Source organism: Mus caroli, chromosome 6 (genome assembly GCF_900094665.2).
Source record: "Mus caroli chromosome 6, CAROLI_EIJ_v1.1, whole genome shotgun sequence".
In the NCBI taxonomy this organism is placed as follows: Eukaryota; Metazoa; Chordata; class Mammalia; order Rodentia; family Muridae; genus Mus; species Mus caroli.
The window spans coordinates 29843129-29868487 of NC_034575.1; the positions used below are offsets into that span (position 1 = coordinate 29843129).

At 37.9% G+C, this 25359-nt stretch overlaps 1 protein-coding gene across 6 annotated transcripts in view; it reads right to left on the bottom strand.

Moving 5' to 3' along the window:
* Positions 1-25359, bottom strand: part of Cnot4 (CCR4-NOT transcription complex subunit 4) — a 111129-nt gene that overhangs the window by 39879 nt on the left and 45891 nt on the right. For 3 of the 6 annotated variants that reach the window (XM_021164397.1, XM_021164399.2, XM_021164401.2), the window contains exons 2-7: positions 17460-17725; positions 15480-15677; positions 8057-8143; positions 7218-7319; positions 6435-6560; positions 2758-2891 (exon numbers count right to left, since the gene is read on the bottom strand). In XM_021164397.1, coding sequence (XP_021020056.1) covers positions 2758-2891; positions 6435-6560; positions 7218-7319; positions 8057-8143; positions 15480-15677; positions 17460-17633 — 821 coding nt within the window. In that variant the 5' untranslated portion in view covers positions 17634-17725. The remainder of the gene's footprint in view (positions 1-2757; positions 2892-6434; positions 6561-7217; positions 7320-8056; positions 8144-15479; positions 15678-17459; positions 17726-25359) is intronic. The other 3 variants (XM_021164400.2, XM_021164398.2, XM_021164402.1) reach the window with 1 other exon arrangement.

Consider the following 25359-nt stretch of genomic DNA (forward strand, 5'->3'; position numbering starts at 1 on the left):
GAGAGTCCCTGCTCTCTACCACTTACCTCTAGCCCTCTGCTGGCAGCACAGCAAAGCCTCCATAGAAAAATAATGGACACGTAAATTTTTGCATACAATTTCAGAGTTCACAGGTATCTCAATACCTCTTTATACTTTAACAAGCTTTGCTTGAGAGCATCTTGTACATTTTTGACAAACTATGCCTTTTTTTTTCTTGAGTTTTAGAAGTACCAAGTAATGCCATGGAATTCAGAGAACAGGAGTAATGCACTAATTCCTCCCACTCTAATAATCTATTAGTAAGGCATTCAGATGGCTCCTGTCTAGGAGAGCACACCTAATTTTCAGTAAGAAAAAGGTCAGTAGTGAAGTGTTTTCCGAGCACACATAAGGCCCTGGATTTGTTCCAAAGCACCACAAAAAGGTAACAGTAACTCTGGTGGTGGTGATGGTAATAATATACACTTCCTCTCCAAGGAATAAAAACTGGTAGATTCCCTGTAAAAGTTTTCCTTTCAAACCCTTTACTAGATAATATACTGGCACCCTCTATCTGTGGTCAAAGGAAGCTTAAAACACTGATCGATTCTTTGGAAGCTACAACTCTTAATACACCTCAAGAGATTTTCAGTCAAAATACATTTGGTTATGACAAGGTCTCACTAATAAAACTAATGTGACTGACATTAAACTCTTTTCTAGCAATTTCTCCTTTAAATTTTTGGCAGAGTTTAATTAAACCTGTTAAATGAAGGCAAAGTGAGATGAGTCTAGTCTTTAAAATGACAGGGATTTGGGTTAGAATCTTGTTTCTACAGTACATTTGTGTGGAATACTCGTTAGCACTTAACTCAGTTAGTTTTCTTATCTGCAGTAATAACGACAGTATCTGCCACACAGGAGCATGAAGATAAAAGAAGCACATTAAAATTTTATTTACACCTTCCCTTTGTTTCAGCCTGAACTTCACATCTTCATTTTCCCACAAGGACTGTGTGAGCCACGTCAAGCCCTGATCACAGTGACTCTTACCACACTGTGATACACTGTGACTCTTATCACCAGGCCTACTCAGTGTCTGAAGCACAGTAACCCAGCCAGGCATCATTCCTTTTATACTCTTCGGTTGTTGCACAGAGAATGTCCCAATCTACACGAAAGCCCCCAATACCCATCCTTATGCATTACAGCTGTGTGGCTTCCTTGTTTTCTAGTCTCAGCATTTGAATTCCATCATTTCTAAGCAATGCAACCATACAGAAAACTATTTTTAATAAGAATGATGATTGAGTATAGAAATGCTGAGTATATCAGAAATGTTTACTACAACGATCTCATTTCCTTATTAAGCCTCCCAGACGCTGTAGGTAATGAGCAATAGCACATGGTTCATCATCTAGAAAGAGTAGTACAAATTATCAAAGGAGACGGTCAGTTTGTTCAAACCAAAAAATATGGTTGGATTTAGCTCCTATTCCTAACTTCAAGGTAAATAAAACTCACACTGTTAAATATAGTAGCTTTATGTTTTATGCTGAATTCTACTTATATATCTATATACATATATCCATTATGTTTAAGTGTATAAAAGTAAACATTCACATTTAAATAGTTGTAAATATTGAATTAATATTCAGCATCAAAAGGCAAAGGCACCTGCTTTTAAATTCTAAGCATAAGAATATGTTTGACGAAAGATTCTAACAATAATCTGTGAAATTCTTATTGATACATTTGAAAGCTGGTTATCTTACTAGACTATAGACTCTACTATTTAAGGCGGAACATTAAAACATCACTTAAAGAATATTTAGGACACAGTAAAATCCCAAAATTATGATTTAGCTATATAATTTCCTGACAACCTGTGCCAAAGTAGAGTTGAAGAAAGGAAGATCACTAAATCAGCGTGAGACGTTGCACTAAAAACTATAAATCTGTTTTAACACTCATCCCAGTATCTACCACCCAAAACCATGTTAGACGTAGTACACAGGAAGGTTACTTTTGCCACAGGTAAGACTATTTGATATTCTCCTCACAGATACAATACCATTGCTTCCCTAGACTAAACAGCCATGCATACCTGTAACAGAAACACACACACTTTAGAAAACTACCACTTCCTCTTTTATAACATGTTTTCTCCTATTAGGTCAGGGAGAAAGCTTAAATTGGATGGCAAGAGTGTTCAGTATCTAAGTCTCCTTGGTTTACTTTTGCCCTACCCAACATAGGGTTCACACACCTGAGAAGGCCAAGAACTTGCTATGAAGCCCAGTCTGTGACCTCAAACCTGTAACCCTCCCAAATTAGCCTGCTAGAATACACCCAGATCTCTGATTTCCTTTCAACGTGAAAGGTGTCCTGGGCTCAGAGTAGTCTGTATAGATATAAGAGCCAAAAGTGAAGGCATCAAAGAAAATGAAGTGTTAACAGGGAGCAATGAGCAAGAGAGACTCAAACTTAGCCATGCCTTGTGGTTTTTGCCTTTAATCCCAGAACTCAGAAGGCAGAGGAAGGAGGCTCTCTCTGGGTTCAATGCCAGCCTGGTCTATACAGTGAGTTCCAGGCCAAACGAGGGCTACTTTAAGACCCTATCTCAAAATAAAATCAAATAAAAATCCCACTTAGAAACTATGGTCTGACATTTCTACATAATTGAACAGTGCATAAATGATAGATCTTGTTATAATTTTGCCTAAAAAGCATACACAATAAAAAAAATGACAAACAGGAAGGACATCTGAGTATCAATATTTAATCAGTACTTACGTATCATACCTTTGTAATGGTGTCACTTTGTTCTTATTCTTATCAACTGAACCCGTAGATAGCTGAAGAAAATTGGGATTTAATTTATATAATTCTTGGAGGAGCTTCTGTTCATATTCTTGGTGCTTACCCGCCTAATGAAAGAAGAAAATAAAACTGCAGTAGGATTCAAAAAAAAAAATCTGGTATTAAATACTTGGTTCCTTTCTGAATTATTAAAAGTACCATAAACGGAATATTAGTTTTTTCAGAGTTAAAAGAAACATGAGAATGATGTTACCAAACTTCAACAAAAACAAGTTATTGCAGTCAAGGTAAACTACAGATATTCCATAGGCCAAAACATTCTTTCGGCATCCCATGAAAAGAACAATTTCACATATCAATACATCAGAAGGCCTTGAGATAGCTCAGTGGGTAAAGGCTCTTGTTGGCAAACCTGACAACCTGAATCTGATCCCTGGAAAACATATGGTTGGAGAGAACCAACTCCTACAAGCTATCCTCCCACTGCCACATATGTGGTATGCCACGTGTACATGTGTGCACTCATATACACATAAATGAATAAATATAATACAAATTTAAAACTACTTCCAGTTTCTAAGTTTTCTGATGCCCCAGTTAGATTTAACTGTCAACCTGACACAACCTAAACTCTCCTAGGAAGGAAAGGCCAGCTGAGGGGCTGTCCAGATTACAATGGCCTCTGGGCATGCTTCTTGCTTGTTAACCAGTGTAGGAGAGGCTGGCCCAGCCCACTATGGACAGTACTATTCCTAGGCTATAAAAGAAAACTAGCTATGTATAAGCAGGTCAGTAGGAAAGGAAGTAGCATTACTCCATGGGTTCTTACCCTGACTTCCCTCAAAGATGAACTAAAATAAAACTTTTAGGCTAAAAAAAAAACCTCCTTTCCTCCCATAAGTTGCTTTTGGTCATGCTGTTTGTCAGAGGAAGCAGAAGGAAACTAGACCACCTATGATTAAACGAAATTTATCAATAGATGGCTATACTTAGAGATCAATAGTATAATGAATCCACAATTTTCTTATATTTTCCTTCATCTTGACACCAGGTAAAAATGCCATTAACTTGTTTTTATTATCTACTTTCTCCCTACCAACAACAAAATAAAAATTCATGTCTTAACTCTAAACCAGGACTGAGCAGTTTACAGCCAGTCTCTTGTTTTAGAAACAATGCTTCACTGGGCACACTCTAGTTACTCCTTTATACAGTGTGTCCACAGGCTATCTTGCTACAATGCCAGAGTAAAGTGTTACATTAGGGATAGTGGAAGACAGTGACAGAGGCTACAACTGCCTAGGAATCTTAAGATACTTTATGAGACTGGCCTTTGCAGAAAACTTGCTAGTACCCGATGCATACACAAAAAAAACACCTGTCAGTGAGGTTGGGGTATCTTCCTATCAGAAGACAATGTCACAAATGGTACAGGAGAAATCAGGCAAAGATTCACTGAAAAAGCAAGCTGTAAACAAAAGTAAATAACAATAAAACCACTTCTGAGTGACTGTTTACCATTGCTTGTGTGTCTTAAATAAAAGGACATTTCATTTACTATGGGAATATTAATGATTTGAAAACTGTGACTTAAGTATATCTTGTGGCAAAATAAAAATACAACAGAATAAATCAAGTGATGAGGGAGGATAGAATCATCTAAGTGAGCACAAGCAACTGCATCATTTACAGCACACAGGGCACTGCTTCTTCCTCTGCCACGCACGGTAGCTATTCAGTTTTGAGCTGTATAGTAACAGGGAAGATGGGTTTGGTGATTTGTTATGACACAGCTTACTCAAAGTTTCTGTCCATGCTGAGAGATATTTCAGCAAAAAAACTATCAGAATAAATTTTAAACTCACGTAAAATGTTTTAAGATTGGGGGGATAAATTTTTCATCTTTAAACCTTGAACCACCTTAAAACTCTTTCTGTAATCAATACTTCAGGAGTTATTATGGCTTGGCCTGATTCATAAGTGATTATGGTGCAGTTCATACAGGCAGTTAACATCCCACCACATGCATTTTCTCCTACTGTTCAATGACAAATTTACATGGAGATCAATCTGGATTTAGAAATCCTTAGGCAAATGTTCACTGTAACAGCATGTGGGTGTTAAGTACATGCTCCTTAAAATCCAGGTTGAAAAGCTATCTAGATTCAAGGTTAACTCAGGAGGTAGAGAGCTGACTCAGTGGGCAAAGTGCTGCTGTGCGAACATAAGAAACTGAGTTCAGGTCTCTGTATGTAAACAAAACAGAGTGGAAAAAATAGTAGGATACTAGGGACTTCTTGGGCAGCCAGTCTCAGATCAACCAAACAGACCCTGAGCCATCCAGAAAGATACTCCGTGTGTACCTCTAGTTTCCACAGGTACATGTACCTTCATATACCCAAAACACACCACACACACATACTCAGAAAACATTTCATTTTGAAAAAAAAAAATCACCCATAAACAAACAAAACAAAACTTTAAAGTACTAACTGAAAAATATGTACTTTGTCTTCCCTCTTGAGTACCATTATTTTTAACACTGTTTTTGAATTTCAAAGACAATACTGTCAAGAATCATCAAGCTGTTTATTATAATGGGACTTAATCTGCACTAACTCCAAGTCAAAAGAGACATAACTTCATGCTGTTTACAATCTGCATTTAAAGGAGCTCATATATTTTCTAGATTGACCTAGAATAAAAAGTAGCAATGAATGCCCCCCACCTTCTAAATGAGAAGTATTTCTGCAAAAGTCCAGCAAAAGATTCAGCAACAATCTGAAGTCCTCATCTACAAAAGGGAACCGCAGCATTGTGCTTTGGTATCCTCCTCATTTTAATATGCCGTATGGTCAACCTTTTTACTTGTAAAAGCATGTTTATACTACAAATTAAAAGGAGACAGGAGAAGAGGAAACGTAAAACAGAAGATAGGATATTAAGCCTTCAAGTCACCTTTTACAGGACAATGACTACTCTATGGACACTTTCAAAGGAGACTCACTGCTTGAAAATAATATCAGCATCACTGGACAGATTATTATTTTCTAGAACACTCTATAGAGAATAGAAGTAAACCAAAACAAACAAAAGCAACAGCAGCAGCAGCAACAACAACAACAACAACAACAACACAACTACAGTTGGGCACGATAGCGGCTTTAATCCCAGCACTCAGGAAACAGAGGCAGGAAGGTCTCTGTGAGTTCCAAGATGGCCTGGTCTACAGAGTGATTTCCAGGACAGCCAAAGATACAGAGGGAAACCCTGTATCAAAAACAAACAAACAAACAAACACCCCAACAAATTACTTTAATTCCTTGGCCCTCATACTATTGACCTTCTCCTAAAAGTAGACTCCTGGAAGGGTTTCCTGTGGTCAGCTAAGTTCCCTTTTGAATATATGCTAGCACAGTAAAGCCTCTGGAACATATTGCAGCAAATGAATCTGCTAATTTACTAGGGTAGTTTTCTAACTTAGCTGACCACAGACTCATTTTATTGTAACCATGTCCACAGATACACTGGAAAAATGCTACTTTAAAGAAATATTGGGTTTTCAAAACCCCAATCTTTGTCTTTGTCTTCATAATTTTAACTTGAAACGTCGTTTTGTACTAAATTGGTTATTCAAATGTGTTTACTACCTGCATTTCCTCTTTTGTGAAGCTGGCTGCCTCATCTCCCAATTCATGAAGATACATGCAGTCAGGCTTTGGGCACTGCATGTTCTTTAAGAAATAACTGCAGTACTTTGTTGTACCTAAAGATGCCTGTAGGAAGAAGAGAGAGCAGGAGAAAGAAGACTCAAAATATGAATTGATACCACAATGTGAATTTCCATGATTAATGTTTTTACTTCACCTAAAACGAGACACAGAATAAAACATGACTAAGAGCACTAGGAAGCTGAACTATTACTAGTGGAGATGTTGTAGACGTTTACTTAGAACATCTAAAGAAAGCAGATACGGTTTCCAGATTTTACAAATTCAAATCTTCTCTAGGCACCTGTTCCAAATTTAAGTTGTTCAATACAGAAGAAGAGGGATTCCTTTTTCTCACTCTGTCATCCCTCTTCATTTACTTTGATTGGGATTAATTGCCCAAACACAAACCAAGTCAGAACTATTATCTTTTTCTGATGAGAACAGTTGTGTTTTCATAAAATAAGAAAGACATGAAAACCAAATTTTTAAAGGATTATCTCCTAAATAATGTGTATTCCCAGTAAATAAAATAGGACCCTACTAAGTTAGTAGTAAATAATTTGTGTATTACAGGTTAGTATGGAAACCTAAAAGACAAATCTTTAAAGTATATGTCTTCAAAGTTACTGTTTAAATGCCAGATACTTCTCTGCTTTCCAATCTTATCCCTTCCTCTTAAAAGATAGGAAAAAAAAAAAAAAATCAAGAGAAATGTATTACCTTTAGTGTCCTGCCATCTACTACCACATTGTTGACACACTGTATTGCTCTGAGAGCATCTTCTGACCGGATATACGTTACATAAGCACTGGCACTCGGACCCTAAAGCAAAACATATCCCATTACACTGTTATTAGTTTCAAATTAATACTGAAAAAGAAAAGTATTTTACAACCTGCCTACAAAATTCTAAGGGCATTTCGTTACTACTACTCTTGTTCATGATAGTGGCAAAAACTAGAAGTAGTAGTTTTTGATGTTTCTTTTTCTAGCTCATTAAAAGCTGTAAGTGGATTATAACACTAATTTTTCTTAAAAATAGTATCTTCCCTTTTTTTTTTTCTTTCCTCCCTATTTTTTTTTAAAGTAGCTTGACTGGCTTATCAAAGTTACAAAAAAGTTTAGAAGTGAAACTTTAAATTTTAAACATGCTGCATATCAAAGTAAATACTCTAAAAAATAAATACAATCTGGACAAGTTGTTAACTAATGCCAGTATGACAAAGTTGCTCTATTAAGTTTTTAATATCTAAAACTTCTTTCTGATTACTAATCATTATCTAATGATCAGGTTGCCTGGTAGTAGACTAACTCCCCACCACACACCCTTTAATCCCAAGAGATAATTTTTTTTTCTATTTCCCTCTCATTCTGTCAAGTAATTCACTGTAAGTCCTGAGGGATCAAATAAACATAAAAATTCACCAAGAGCGGTTACTATACTGTTTAACTCCTTTGACCCTCAAGCTTTCTGACTGCAGAAAGCGAATTTTCCTTCTGACAGTCCATGTCAAGCCCAGACCTAGGCAGGAAAGGCAGAAGACCCTGTAATGCGTTACCTGTGAGCCTGCATAGGATGTGCTATTATTGATGACAACTTTATGTATTTTACCAAACTTCCCAAAATACTCTGGTCGTTTTAAAACCTATAAAAGAAGAAGAAATAAGGCATAAACTGTCTCTGCTTTCATCATTTTTAGCCTTATAATGGGGACACCACCATCCCTTTTAAATGAAAAACACAATGATAATTTTTAAAGTTTCCGATTAATGTAACTACCTCCTAAGAGCATTTATGTAGCTAAATTACAGGATTTTTTTTTTAAATCTAAGAGTTATTCTTTTTGAAGCACTCTATAGGAACTAAGACTTATGAAGTTTTGCATTATTATGTTCTAATATTTGTGTTAGTAATCTATGGGATACTACCTTCATAGAATTCAACTATATTTTCACTAAGAGATGATTTTTATGAGGTAGTAATGATCAAAATTATATTTAAGGACAGAAATACAAAGAACAGGCATAAGCAATGACATTTATGTCTCATAAATCTATTGCATATTATACTAAGGCACTGTTTATAAATTCCAAACCTGTTAACAGTGTCCCCTCAACTTTCTATGCTTTACAATTTATCACTGTGTATATAATTTTCTATGTCAGTAAATTTTATTTTATAATTGTCTCATAGGTTGTTCCCCGCAATCTTTACTGCTAAGTTACATTTGGAAAACTTACATTTCTTCGTCTAATTACCTAAGTTACTTCTTAATGTGTACTTCCCTCGTATCTCTCTCACCTCTGCTATAACAAAATTTGATTACTACAGTATTCTTTAGATTTTCTTACAAACTTACATAACCTTGGTTTTGGTTAATATGATCAGAATTTTACATGATACAAAATCTCTCCCATGATTAATAATTACCTCAACATTAAATTTTGTTCTTTTCCTAGAACTTTACACACAGCAACCACTTTCTCAATGAACAGTCTGTGTTGTGCCATTAATTCTTAGCAGTATTCAACTTAATGCACACTAATCTCACTATAGTTTGGGTGTTTACAAATATAAGGTTATGTACAGCCACTTTTAATGGATCAAAAAGTGACTACACTGAGTTTCCACTTTTTTCCCCCTCTTGACTGACAGAACAATACTAATAGCCAATGAAACGGCACTTCGTCCCCATACTGTTTCAGAGTTAAAACATGGAGAAGAAAATTGTCTGAGAGGGGGTTTTCTGGCCAGTAGAATTTGAAACTGAATTCAGTATTCCAGCTGGAAGAATGCCAGTTCAGCTAACAGCCTCGTAGCTAAAATACCTGCTCCCCAAGGCTGGCAGCACACAGCTGTTCTGCGTCAGCAGCTCTTACCATAAGTGAGCTTATAGCAGCCATTCTCAATGAAGGAAGCCTTGAAGGGGCCACTTTAGAGATCTGTGGAAGTTTTATTTGGGGGGGAGACTTTAAAGAAAGAAGGAAACAGCCCTAGCATCCAGAAGATGAAAGCCAGGGATTCTTCCATGGCTCAAACTAGGCCTACCCAACAGTGGTTCCTATATACCTTCTGAATGTCCCATAAGACACGCTAAGGGAAGTGAGCAAGTTCCTATTATATCTAAAGTATTTCCCCAGTTTTGACATAGATTGAATTTACAGATAATATGTAATTAAGAGGTTACTATACATACTTGGAAATTTTACTAGTAGTTTTACAGAAATCCTATCACCTTATGGTACTTAGGTTGCCAAAACATATACTGTACCAATTTGTACTTTTAACTGCTGCATTTAGTGATTCTACCAACTAGATGGAAGGTGGTTTGAAGTGTAAAAACACTACTCCAAGAAATGTAATATTAACACAAATCATTTGAGAGACAAGTTTAAAAAGAAATTCAGATTCAATAGGTCTAAGGCGGGGCCTAAGAACTGACATAGTCAATTCCAGAGTATAACTGACGCTTCTGGCTGAAAAGGCCACAGATCACAGGTAAGCTCAAGAGTGCCTACGCCCAAGCACTTACATGCAGAAAAGGTCCTTTCATCATTGTTTCCTGGATATATATATGTTTTGAAATATATAGGGAGAGAGATTATTCCATCAAAAACTTATTTCTAAGTGTATTAATGATTATTTAAAACACTGAATTGTTTCCAGTTAGTAAGTCTTTTCAAGGAAAGTGGAATTTCTTTTTGAGATTTTGTTCATAGTTTTAGTTTTTAATCTGTGTCCTAGTCATATGTATACTTCTTGTCTCAAGGAGTTCTTCATTCTTGTCTTTTGAAGGTATTATATGCATAGATGTTTTTATTTTTCTCTTTTATGAAACATATGCTGTCTCTTGAAACTGGGATACAGACATCCCACCTGGTACAAGAGCATTTAGAGCACAAGGGAGTTCAAGGGCTTAGGCTAGTGCAAGGAAACCTGTGTTATTTTCATTAAGACAAAAAATTCAGGGGGCTAGAGAAATGGCTCAGCGCTTAAGAGCACTGATTGCTCTTTCAGCTGTCCTGAGTTCAATTCCCAGCAACCACATGGTGGTTCACAACCATCTGTAATGGGATCTGACGCCCTCTTCTGGTGTGTCTGAAGACAGTGATAGTGTACCCACATACATAAAATAAATAAATCAATCTAAAAAAAAAAATTCAGTGGCGTATATGGCCGGGGAGGTAGTCTGTCATAAAGTCATGTAGGTCCTTCAAAGGGATTTGAGATTTACTCTGATTAAAATGTGGAATCTGTTTGGCTATGGAATAAGAGTATATAGTCTCATAAGAGTACAGGCAAGGGCAAACACAGGGGACCATTGTTCAGGAAGCAGTGGTATCTGTGTCAAATGTTCTTGATGGGTTGGGTTAACTGAGGTCATTAAGAAAAAGATGGGTAATATTTCACTCAAGAGCAGTGGTTTCTGCTTGTACAATAGAAGTTATTTGGGGGCTTTGGGAAATTATCAATACAAGTCTTTCCCCAAAATACTCCAATTCAACTACTCTATACCACACAAAAATGCATAGTAAAATGCAAATGAATGTGATCTAACAACAAAAAAAGATGTTATATACAATATTAGCTTGTGGATAATGAACCACTTTTGGAGTTGAAGACCACTGGTTTAGGGAAATAGTCTCTGGCAAAGAACTGGATATAACACTTTCATGGCAAATAAGAAAGATATAAAATCACATTTGATACGCCCATCTGATAGCCAAAATGGTACATGTCATTCTATTATTGAAAAACTCCAACAGCTTTTTACTGCCTTTAGAATAAAATGTACACTCCTCAGCACTGTTGGCAAAGCCGTCATACTAACTAAGGGCCACTCCACTTACTTCAACCACTGAACTAACTCTAAGCTCCCAAAGAATTCAAAAGAGGTCTTTCTCATTCAAAAACACTTGGGCAGGAGCCCTTTACCGAAAGACAGTGAAGACCAGTATACCTTCCCAGCAACGGTCTGCTGCTGTCCCTGTGTGCCACTAAAGCAACATAGTGCTCCTCACACAACACTGTTAACCTCTGCAGATAAGCAGGCACTGTTTTGTATACTCTGCATGCTTAGTGTCTTACACAGTGCCTGCACGGTATAGGTAATCAGTACATTTTTAAATAAAAAACTTAATTGTGTTAGTATCAAGTGAAAAGAATTACATAAAAATCTAGGTGTGGTGGCTCACAAAACAGAAGGCTGAGACGGGAATTTTCAAGAGTTCAAGGCAAGTATTCAACAATAGACTCTGGTCTTAAATGACAAAAACATGGATGTGTACATCAATAACATAAAATAGGCTTTTACAGCAAAGGAAATGCAAAAAATTTAAACATTCCATATTAACACAAACACGCAAGTTTGGCTAAACAACTGATAAAACGAAGGCAGCAGTATTCTTTGGGGACGAACTTAAATATTCATGGACACTACAAAGAAGAATAAAAGATGGCAATCAGATGCTGCACAAGTGAATAAGGAATGGATTAACAAAGCAGCCATCAGGACAGAACATACCCAAATAGGAGAAGACCAACCTGCCATAACAAACAAGGCACTCCATTACCAGCTTAGAAATGAAACGGCTGTGCAGACTCTTGAATGCTCTCTGAAGCTACCTCATACCTGGGAGGGACACTGCTTGACCGTATTTGCTGCCGAGCTCATACTATTAATTCTCAAAGCTGATCTGAATTATCCTTTTCTTGGAGAGGATTTTTGTTTTTGCTTGTTTCTGTATGTGTGTTTTCTCTGCATATATGTACGCTCACCATGTACATGCAGTGCCTTCAGAGCCAGAAGAGGAGTCGGATTCCTTGGAAGTCGAGTTACAGATGGCTGTGAGCCACCATGTAGGTGCTGGGAACCAAACTCAGGTCCTCTGCAAGAGCAGTTAGTGCTCTTAGTTGCTAACCCATCGCTCCAGCTCCAACTCCTCTTCTCATAAATTCTCAGGAATGGGTGAGCACTTGAATTCTGTCTTCTCCACTAGCCTGTAAACTTGCTATTGAGTATAGTCTGGCTTGCTACCTAATTTATCTTCAGTATCAAACATTGTATGCATTCACAAAATTCAAAATTTAATTAGGAATAAATATCTCCACAAACCTGAAATGTTAGGACTTTTAAGATATATAATTACCTTTTAATTGTCATCAAATCACCATAGCTCCTAAATTCTTTTCTATTGACTAAGAAAAGACTACATGTGGTAATCAATCTACTTCTAGATGTGGCTCCACATTGTTTACAATACTAGAACTAGTTAAGCTAAAGATATATAAACAAAAGGTAAATTCACACCCAAAAGCTCTCATGTCAAAATCGAGGTCCCAGGAAGTTACTGAAGTAGCAATTTCAGAAAGACAAAGTAATCAGGAAGTTAGGGAAAAATAACAAAGGGTGCGAGTGGGCCCTGGAGCACTGGCTCCCCAGGTGAGAGCTCTCGCTGTGCACACTGGCCAAGCTGAGCAAAGGCAAGAGAGAACCAGCTCCAGAGTTATCTATGACCTCCACATTGTGAGTGTGTATGCCCTCAAAAGCGTGTGCACACACACACACATACTCACACACACACAAACACACACACGCTCACATGCTCACACACACACAGAGTAATAAAACATTTTCCTAAAGGCAGTATTGAATGGGACAAAGAGACAAATTAGAGCAAAGTTTTAGCCGTGTTCAAGGGAAGTGGTCACAGAAGAGGTAGGATTCTGTCTGCCTGAAGAAAGCAGAAAAATGGAAGCTTACAAACAAAAGGGAAGAAGTGACTGCTGAAGTGTTATTGTGAGTCTAAAATGAACTCTTTCCTTAATATTTCCTTTTCTGTTTAAAATCTTGTAGTTTTGTTTCTTGTGACAGGCAGGATCTTACTTCTTTAGCTCAGGATGTCCTGGCACTCATTAAGTAGCCCGGTTAGACTCAAACCCACGACCCTCCTGCTTTAGTATCCTGAACGTCCGATTACAGGTATGAGTACTTGACCAACCGCTTTGCAAAGAAGCAGGTCTCTTGATGATGATATAAAACACTAGCACATTCCCTGGACCTAGAATCCTAGGTGTGTGGTAACGGCAGAGAGCAGGAACCATGGCACGTGTGGAGGTCAGAGGACAGCTTGACAGAGTTAATGCTCTCCTTCTACAACTCCATGGGCTCCAGGGACTGAGGCCAGGTCATAAGACTTCCACGGCAACCACTCTTACTCTTGGGGCATCATGCTGATCCAGACCCTAGGAATTACTGAGCTGCATCCAGTTCTAATGCTCATGAGGCTGTTCCAAGTAACAGCTCCCTAAGATTCTCTATTGAGTCAGAGGAATTTTAAAGCCTTAGTATAAACTCATCAATTAGTGAACATATATTTTTCTAGTCTTTACAAAAAGAGACAATAGGTTCAGTTATGGTTAGATATTAAGTTATCCCCTAGAAGATCATATACTGAAGGCCTGGTCTCAGTAGATATGAAAACTATGACCTGGAAGGCAGTGCAAGCTATTTGAAGTGGGTCCCATGCAGATGAAGTGGGTCTCTGAGGTGTACCTTTGAAAGGTATCTTGTTCCCAGCCTTACTTTGTCCGCCTTTCTGCCTTTTCGCTGCATGAGATGAGTAGCCCCCTCTGTCATACTCAGTCTCTGGCAGGATGACCTATCTAACCTTAGGCCCATAGCAATGGAGCTAGCTAACAATGGACTAAAACCTCAGACAGAAACTGTAAACCAAAATAACCCTTGTGTTAAGTGCACTCCACTACTCAGCCAGGTATGTGCCACAGTGCTCTACTGCAGAGCCAATCCTTCACATCCTGAGGAGCATGACCTCAAACTCACTTCAAGGACTCATTTTATAAGACCTCAAATTCAGCTCTCTCCTACTGAAGCAAACATTCTAGCTGACACAAGCTTCAATTTTCTTTCCCAACAATCTTGTAAGTCTTTCAGGGTATAGTGGAATTAAAAATTAACAGATGAATATTTAAAGCCTACAAGAAAGCATGAGCTCAGAGTAACTTTGATTAGCCTAACTGAGGAGGAAAGAAAGGTTAAGAGCCACTAATCAGGGACTGAACCACAAAGGACTTGGTCTCTCATTTCACTTAGTCAAATTCTCCTTCTTTCCCTAAATTTTGCTTAGAATGACAACAGTAAAGAATGATAATACAGAACAGCAGTTCTGAATGAACAAGAGTTACTACTTGGGGAGCATTGAGATCGCTCAGCTACTAAAGGCACTCACTCTTGGACCTGCTGACCTGAATATGACCCCAGAACCCACACAGTGGAAGGAGAACTGAGTCCTACAAACTCTTCTTCTGACCACACACATACACACACACACACACACACACACACACACACACACACACACACACCAACTTGGACAGCTGGTTAAGATTTCCTATTAGGGTCAAGAAACTTTGTCTTCAATTAATTGGTCCACACAGCCACAGGAAAGGGATAAAGGGGAAACAAAACAAAACAAAAACCAAAAAAGCCCAAACCTAGTCACAGCTCATATTAGCCTTAAGGGTGACAGGATCATTACCATGTCACAAGCTAACATCACTAAAAGGATTTTTAGTTCAAGCCCTTAGTTTCACGAGGAAACTGAAACACAGGAAGATTAAGACACGCCTAAGATCACAACTGGTCATTGGATTTTTCTTGTTGTTTTGAGACAGGGTTTCTTTGTATAGCCCTGGCTGTCCTGGAACTCGCTCTGTAGACCAGGCTGGCCTCGAACTCACAGAGATTTACCTGCCTCTGCCTCCTGAGTGCTGGGATTATGAGTGCACCACCTAGCTTTGTAAACTGGTTTATAAACATTATTATTATTATTCATACTTTCTCCAAAACTTTATTGTTTTCAGAAGAGTCTTAGACTTTACCAGGGCAAACTATTACTCTCAGATAAGCCGGGCAGACACAGTAAGACTATGACTGACAGTGAAGGCAGAAGAGGACTTACTTCTGGGTCTGCTAGGCGCTGTGACAGACCTACAACAAACACAAGGTTTTTTTGTACAACACGTACACTAGCCAAATGTTTTCGATTTTCTGAGATTTTCTGTTTTCTTTCATTTTGTTTCTGTTTTTTCTCATTCTTTATCCTTTGTAATTCTTCCTGGGAAAGTGGTTTGTAAACTGCTGGGTCTTCTGGATATGGCTATAAATAAACAAGATAAAGTCAACATTAAATAAATAGAAAACTGAATAAATGATAAATATCCAATTCTGAATAGCAGGTGTGTGATTGTTAGTTTCCCTTCTTCTGACAGGTTCAACTGTTTAAACTATATTTTTATTTAGTAAAACTTGAAAGTGCTAAAGCTTAACAGAGACCACATTTCACACACATGTCTCAGCAACAAAACCAACTACTCAGTCTTGGTATTCTCATAACACCTTGCACAGTTCTTTGATAATTATGTTACTAAGATCCTGTATAAAAAGGCAAACAAAATAATTCTTTCAACAAAATATGGATTTTTGTATATTATAATCAACAAATATTTAAGGACATCCTTCTATGTGCTACAATATTAAGCTACCTACTTGTCTGTATGTGCAGGTATGTATACATGTGTGGAAGCATTTCTTTGGGGCAGGGTTTCTCAGTGAATCTGAAGCTCCTAGCAGGCCAGCAAGCTCTAGGATCCTCCCTCACTCTCAGGTGCAGGGTCATAGAAACATTCCTGTCTTTTACACGGATGCTAGGGATCCAACTCTGGTCCTCAGGAATGCATCGCAGGTACTTGACCTACTAAACCACATCTTCAGCCCATATCCTTTTTGGCCCTGTTTTCTGTTTTTAAATATACTCCTAGTCTAATAGGAAGAAACACAGAACATAAATATTTAGACTCTGGCTCGAGAGTTCAAATTTAGTTCTATTATTATCTGGTCATAAGCCCTTAAACAACTCAGTCCCTAAACCTCACTATTCTCATGTATAAATTACAAATAATCCTAATATTGATATAAAGATTAAATAATACTCATAAAACAATCATCATTGTACCCTCAAAAAAATACGAGCAATCTCTTTATGTTTTTGTCTTTTTCTTCTCACGAAGTATTTTCCTTCTTACAGCTAATATCAGAGTCACTGGGGGAACAAGAATATGGAATCACAGTGCCAGGCTTTCAATTCCAGCCAACCTGCTCTAAAACCTTATGACCATTCTGACCTAGCCTTCTCATTTGTAAAATGAGAATCACATTTAGCCAGAGGGTTTCTGTGGAAGTAAAAAGTTAAAATATGCCCCACACAAGTAAGTAATAAAGAATCAGTTATCAGTACTACTAATAATGCAATAAATGAAAGGCAGTTACTTAAAAGGAAGTAAAGATCCCAGGGGTGATATGATGATTAATTTTCAATGCCAATCTGATACACCTCTGGGCATGCTTCTAATAGTGTTTCCAAAAAGGACTGAGGAGGGAAGGCCTATCCTAATGTGGATGGCGCCGTCCCATGGACTGGGGTGCACAACTAAATAAAAAAAGGGTAAAGGTCTACTCTACTGAGTGCCAGAATGCCCTTCTCTGCTTCCTAACCCTAGTAAACACCTCTCTTATTTAGTACTAGAAAACTAAAGCACAGTCACCCCACACATGAATACAGACCATGGTTTTCTAGTTCCATATTATCATATCCAAACTCAGTAGCTCTTTACCAATCATCTCAATCAGTAAGCTTCAAGACTGTGTCTATCTCCTTAGTCAGAGAGATTTTATGACTTTATTGATGCCAAATAGCTAGTTAACACAACAAAGGCAACATCTGGCCTTGGCTCTCAATCCACTGCTCTTAAAGATCGCACGATGTTTGTTTTAAAACCAATCACTCATACTCACGGTGGGGGGAGGAGGGGGTGGAATTATATAGTTCATACTGGACAGTACAAACCTATGAAGCAGAATACAGTGGGTTTGAAGCACTTACCTTTCTACATGCAGGACAAAGCCCATTCTCATCAGTGCGAATTCGATGCCAACAAAATCGGCATATCTGGTAGCCACAGGTGCAAGGGAAAAAGTTAATATCATCTATTTCCAAGGGCTCCATGCAAAGAGGGCATTCCACAGGGTCTTCCTTTGCATCAGGACTGCGAGACATCTTCACGTTTATATGACAGCAGCAAAAGTTTATAATAATTTAAGGGAGAAGGTAATTCAGCACTGAGAGCTAAAATATAGAACTCTGAAGACCTGCAAAAAGAGAAATTTAAAAACATACCATTTACTACAGGAAAAATACTAACTTTTTGCTAAAATCATGGATAGATTTCAGAAATTTTCTGCATATCAAAAAAAAAAAAAGAACTGGCATTATTAAGTTTCAGATGCAAGAGAGATGTAAAAGGTTCTCTGTTCTGTTCTTTTTCCAGCTAAGACATTTAATGCTGATCACTGTTTATAACACATTTTAGGAAAAATAAGTAAAATAAGATGCAGCTTCAGCTTTAAAATAACCCTGACATCAATGGGATGGCTCTGTAGGTAAAACTGCTTGCTGTGAGAGCCTGCTGACCTGAGCGCAGTCCTCAGAGCACACCGGGGAAAGGCAACTCCGTAAGGTTTTCCTTTGACCTCTACACACACACCATGACATGTGCAAGCCAGCATACTCATGCTCTTTCATAATAATAAAAAAAAGTTTACAACCATGCAGACTGAACTATCTTTCATTTAAAAGCTAATACACCCACCTATGTAAAGAAACATAACTATGATATGCCAAAATGTATCACAATTTATAAAGGGGACCAATAAAAATGGGATTTAATCACAGTTACATACTAATATCATCTGGTATTAGCAGAAAAATATAGTTTGAAACTAAACACGCATAGCATAACTGTTTACAACTATGTAATACTATGCAAGTAAAAAGAAACTGCTAAGGAAATAGATTTATAAAACATTCCTATAGTAAGTGCTATAAAAAGCCTGTAAGAAATCAAGACAGAGAACAAATGGATCTTTCTATTCAAATCATGCTTTGTGAAATGTGAATTCTCTTTAAGTTATGGAACCACAGTTAACAATTCTATGCTAAAAGTATGTTAAAATCACTATTTGCAGGTCAAACTGGAAAAGCTATAAACTAATCTACATCTTGATGTAATTCCTCATCAAAATCACATCATAATGGTTTTAACAACACACATAACATGACAAAGCGCTTCTAAAGGTTACAGTGAAGAGTACTTGAGAATAACTGTCATTTTTGAGGGAAAATATGATGATTAGCCTTATCAGATACTCATCTGTCTTGGTGGTGCACGCCTTTAATCCCAGCACTAGGGAGGCAGAGGCAGGTGGATTTCTGAGATCGAGGCCAGCTTGGTCTACAGAGCGAGTTCCAGGTCAGCCAGGGCTATACAGAGAAACCCTGTCTCGAAAAACCAAAAAAACAAACAAACAAAAAAAAAAAACCAACAACAAAAAAAGAAGCTGTAACTTCTTACTACACAAAAGTAGAGAAAACATCAAAAAAACCTAAAAACTAAGAAAATAGGCTCATGAATAAATAGTAAAATTTTAATTTCAAACAGAAATCACACTACTAATTGATACAGATAGGATGAATCATTTTATAAATAGTAAGAAACACTGGTACATTTCTAACTTACATTATAATAAAGTAAACCTCTGTGCAGTAGTGGCACAAGTCTTTATTGCAGCACTCAGGTCTGAGTTTGAGGCCAGTCTTGTCTACAAGAGAGTTCCAAGGACAACCAGGACAACATAGAGAAACTACATAGAGAAACATGTCTCAAAAAGCCAAAATAAATAAATAAAATAAAGTAATACTCAAAGCTGACTGGACACTTATCTGGTATAGTAAACTACTAAAATGTTAGAAAAATAGGTCAGTTTTTCCCCCCAACTTAAGCCCAGTTCATCCAAAATGAGATCCCATAAAAAGATACAGTTGACTTACTAACATGAACAAAATTAAAGACAAGTAACCTAGGTTAGGTTCATAGCGCCCACATAGTAGCTCTTAAACATCCATAACTCCAGTTCCAGAGGATCCAATACCTTCTTCTGGCTTTGAGGGCACCAAGCACATATGAAATCTTTAAAAGTAGACAAACAGACAGACAGACAGACAGACAGAAGGACAGCAAGTAGATAAAGGCCTTTTTAAATTTAATATACTGCCTATGAAAGAAGCTCTTCTACATAAACACTTACATATACCAAACATTACATTATAGCCAGCAATCATTATATCAGAGCAAAATACTGCCAACATAGCATCTACCAAAGGGGAGATGATTAATAGATAATTAGATGAAACAATAAAGCTGAGAATGCTTATAATTCCAGCATGAGTAAGTAGAGGCAGGGATGATACAGGAATGCTGCTCTAGGGCTATAGTGTGAAAACCAGGCTTTAAAAAAAAAAAAAAGAAAGAAAAGAAAGAAAGACACAACAATTTAGTAAGTTTGTTTAAGCTGACTTAGAGATCTATTCTTTATTAAGGCTTTAAAAAGAACAAGCTGGAGAATTACTATCCAACTCTTTCGCTATATAATAAGCCCTGTATATATAAACTTGGCTTGAATTAAAAGACTGCATCTATTTATATTGCACTACAGACACATACTGCAAATTACAGCTTTCTAGAACTATGTATGAAGGAATGAAAATCCTAAAGAAGTGACTCACAAGAAATGCATGCAAATAGTATGTGTTACTTATTCACAGGGTCAGAGATAGTTTGCTTCCTCTTTAAGTGTTCTTCTATTTTTGAACTTGTAGAAATGAATACATGCTTTTCTAATAGGAAAAACATTAGAACTTTATAACTAAAAAACAAAAAAGAATAAAATGATTGATGAGACCAAAACCAAACCAAACCAAACCAAATCAAATCAAACCAAAAAAGCAAACATATAATTGACAATCAACAAGTCCCTATTAATGTCCTCTCAGAAGGCAGCTAGGAGTTTAAGAAATTAAAGGCTAAGCTTGATGAAAGTATTATTGATAAGATAAAATCAAATCTGCACAGAATTAAAGCAAAGACTAATAAGTGTAGTACTAATTAGCTTTCTACCACAATTGTGCAAGTTAAAAGAGAAAACTGCTTGTATCAGTTATTTTCAATTCAGAAAAAAATAACACGTGGATTCCAGAGAAACAACATAAAAGAAGGGCATCCCTGTTTAAAAGTCTGTAAGAATGGAACCAACTCTGTACTTGAAAGAACTGTGTCCAGGTAATGACAATTTTTCCTTTTTCCTGAACTTAGAAATTTGTTCTTATAAGTATTGTTGCTTATATCAATTTATGGTTTATCAGTAGCGATGAACAAAATGGAAAATATTAATTCAAGAAACACTAAATATAGCGCATGTCTGTGGTCACAAAGACTTGAGAACCTGAAGCCCAGAGGATTTTCTGAGACCAAGAGGTCAAAAGAAGCAACTAGTGAGGCCTGGGGTGGCAATGAGAACCCACACCATGATATGCTGGCACACACCCTCAGGCCTTCAAAAGGGTAAAGCAGGAGGGCTGCGCTGAGTTCCAGGACAGCAAGGCTACATACAAGGATTGATCCTGCCTCACATCAGGGTATCAATAACTCTAGCCTGAACCTCCAAGCAGTTTTTGTTTGTTTTAAACCATTCTGATCACAGAGTATGCTGCCAATTAATTAAGCGCTTTTTCTTTTTAGTAAGCTATTACTGTAGATCCATCCCTTTTTTTTAATCAAAATATTTTTTCTTTTTTTTTTAATAGATATTTTCTTTATTTACATTTCAAATGTTATCCCCTTTCCTGGTTTTCCCTCCGAAAACCCCCTATTCCATCCTCCCTCCCCCTGCTCACCAAACACCCACTCCTGTTTTCCTGTCCTTGCGTTCCCCTATACTGAGGCATGGAGCCTTCTCAGGACCTCTTCTCCCATTCATGTCCAACAAGGCCATCCTCTGCTACATATGCAGCTGAAGCCATGGGTCCCTCCATGTGTACTCTTTGGTTGGTGGTTTAGTCTTATGATTGACATCCTGCCTCCACTTCAGTGACGTAAGAGTGAACACTGTTTCATAGGAAAGTCTACCTTTTCAACTATTTTGGCTGAGTGAAGCACAGGAAGGGGGAATGAAGAAATGTAACCTTGAGACAGAATTCATATACAGCAAAAATAAGGTTATCTACTTGTGATATTTAATATAGACCTGAAAATAGGCTTTAAAATTTCATAAACAAACATACAGAATCAAGTTTATATATCGAAATTTGATGGAATGTTCAGTTTTATTAGATTTCTTACTGTTAGGCAGTCATTCAGGATAAAATTAAATAATAAAATATTTAAGAGACCTAAAACACAGAAAAGATATTAATCCTTTAAAAATAAGGAAAATGTTTTTATTTTTCTCATCTTTCTATTGTGACTCAGTAAAATCTAGAATGTTAAGTTTTATAGCATTAAACTAAAATTGTAGGACTGAAGAGATGTCTCAGTGGCTAAGAGCACTGGCTGCTCTTCTAGTGGACCAGGGTTCAATTTCCAGCACTTACATGACAGTTCACAACTCTTTTTAACTCCAGTTCCAGACACACGTGCAGGCATACATCAAAGTACAAAATAAAAAATTATAAAACCTTCTGTTCTATGGAGGACTAATTCATTGTACTGCCAATAGATATGACTCAAGTGAGCAGAAACCATGGGGATGAGCTAGTATGTGGGGGAGAGAGAGGTAAGAAAGAGAAGTGGAATGGTTTGTGTACTATGAAGGGAGGCAGAAGTGGAGATGTGAGGGTGGAGAGGAACACCCTGTGAGTAGCCTGAGCTGAGGACATGGTGATGTTCTGGCCCATGCTGCTGCCAAGGGTCATGTCTGAGTCTGGGGCCCTACAGCAGCAGAGGTCTACTACCACCAAAGACCAAGCGTATGTCCCTAGTTGGGCCACCATCTAGGGCAATGTTGATGTCCAAGGTATATGCATAGCTGGGCTCTTCCCAAATCTAGGCAGTGCAGGAGAACTAGCCTTGGTAGCATGGATATGGAAGAGCTGGCCCTGCCCCTCAAAAGCTACAATATTCAGGAGGGATGGCCCCACCCTGCATCTATGGTGGTGTAGGCCCAGAAGAAATTGACTACTACACTACTCAGCAAGGTAGGCCCATACTTCACCTCATGAGCTCCACGCCCCTCAATTGGCATCATGGGAGAGCTGGCCCTAAGAGGGTGAGAGAGGGAGTGCTGGGCCTGCTCTTCCCTGGCATAGGGGTGGGAGAGCTGACCCTGGTGGCACAGGCCCAGGAGAGCTGGCCAGCTGAACAACTCAGCTACCATCCAGATCCAGATCCAGGGCTTTGAGTTATCTCACCCCAACATCTATTTATCCCATCTATGAATAGCTGGGGGCCGGTCCTGCAAAACTAAAGTTGCAGGAAATGACACAGGTAAATGAGAACCCAGTATTGATAGTGTAGCAGAAGCCAGAGGCCTCAAACCAAACCAATGACTCAGTTCAATGAACATTTGTAAATAAACTGTTTGGGCAAAAGGGTATACCTTGTAACTCACCACAGCTTCCATGACAAGATTTTTGTATGTTTTTTTGTTTTCTTTTGGAGGAGTTTGCAAGGGTGGTGGGAGGATATGGAGGGATAAAGAGAGTGGAATTGGGGTGCCTGGTGTAAAATTTATGAAGAATAGATTAAAATGGGAGGAGAAAAGGTTGTTTACCAAATTTGTATTCACATGCAAAGTCTCAAAGTCTCAGAAGAGAATGAATACGTCAGCACATTTCCAGCAGTATCTAGGTACATACATATCGATGCTTGAGGTACTCCTGAGGCAAAGGCAGAAGAATTGTTGAAAGAATAAGGCCTACCTGGGCTACAATATCTAAAAGTCTCAACACCAAAAGAAACCTTTTCTCTAAACATAATAGCCAGGAGTTGTGTACACTCCTATAATGCCAGCACCTGAGAGGCAGAGACCAGGCTGGGCTATACACAGCAAGATAGTCTCAAAAGCAAAACCCTACACAGAAGTTCAGGATTTGCCTAACATACATACCCAAGACCCTGGGTTTTACTCCAGCATAACACAGCAAATTAAAGCAAAGCAAAACACAACAAAAACTAACCAAACAAATAGAAAAATCAGGGCTACTTATACCATAAAAATAGATGGATTCTAACTGGGAGACACATTTGTCTATCAACTACCATCCCCAAATAAAAGAAGTGGGGAGAATGCTGTAAATTCATGGCAATGCAAACCAATCAGCTCAAATGTATAAAGGAATAGTCAATACATGGCTTCTAATATTTTTTTCAAGTAGCACCACTGAGAAACAGCATCCAACTGATTGGCTCACAGACTTCTGTACTATACCTCTAAGAGATCCATTACTCTCCTCTGGTCTCCATGAGTAGCCACACACATGTTCACATACACACAAATAAGTAATAAATCTTTTTGCCAGTCTTGGCGACATGTACCTTGGTGTACTTGGGAAGGAAAGTGCCATCCTGACCTAAATAAGAGTTCCAAACCTACACACAAAACTAGATCTAAAAAGAAAAAGAAAAAAAAAAAAAAAAAAGGAAGAGGTGGAGAAGGAGGGGGGAAAAAGTTGGGTGGTACATGCCTTTAACCCTAGTACTCAGTAGGCAGAGGCAGGTGGATATCTGAGCTCAAGGCTATCCTGGACAACAGAGTGAGTTCCAATACAGCCCAGGATACCTAGAGAAAATAAATGGAAGGGGGGAGGAAAGGAGGGCGGAGAAGCAAATTCCATGAAAAGCTCAATGTAGAAGCACACACTTGTATTCCTAGCATTCAGGACACTAAGGTAGAATTACTAAGATTTCAAAACCAATCTAGGCTAAATAGCCAGATCTTGTCTCACATAAACAAAAAATTTTCATAAACTTGGAAGAAATTTGATGATTAGACAAATATCAAGAAATTACAGTACAACTTACCTAACACATACAATAAAAACAAGACCCTTCTGAATTCCACATGGTTCAAATATCGGGTACCACTATATCCCAAAATATTCATAAATACTAGTTAAATATTTTCAAAATGTTAATGTTGGAGTCTCGGTGTCTTAGTTAGGGTTTTATTTCTGTGAACAGACACCATGTCCAAGGCAACTCTTATAAGGATGACATTTAATTGGGGCTGGCTTACAGGTTCAGAAATTCAGACCATTATTATCAAGGCAGGAGCATGACAGTGTCCAGACAGACATAATGTGGGAGGAGCTGAGAGCTCCACCTCTTGTTCTGAAGGCAGCCTACAGAAGACTGGCTTCCAGCCTGCTAGGACAAGGGTGTTAAGGCCCACATCCACAGTGACACACCTACTCTAACAAGGCTACATCTCCTAATTCTCCCTGGGCCAAGCATATATAAACCATCACTCTCAGTAAACATTTAAAAACCATACTACTCATATAAAACTACGAATGAGAAAAAATTAACACTAAATTTAGAATTGGGTGAAGTTTCATATGTTAAAGAAGCAGAAAAATTTGTCAAAATGAAGCCCAGTATTTTGTAGAAAAAAATAAACTAGTAAAATATAGAAAAACTAAGGCCTAGGGTATGGGGTGGTTGGTAGAATGCTTGCTTATAAATCAATCACATGAGGCCTTGTGTTCAATTTCCAGCACTACACTGACCAGGTATAGTGAGTACCCTGCTGTAATTCCAGCCCTCAGGAGATGTGGGCAGGAAGATCAGACGTTCTCAGGAGCTCAACCTCAGCTACATTGGGATTTCAAGGATGGCTTGGGAGATCTTGACTCAAAATACAACAGCTAAAAAATTTTGGTGGTACAAAGA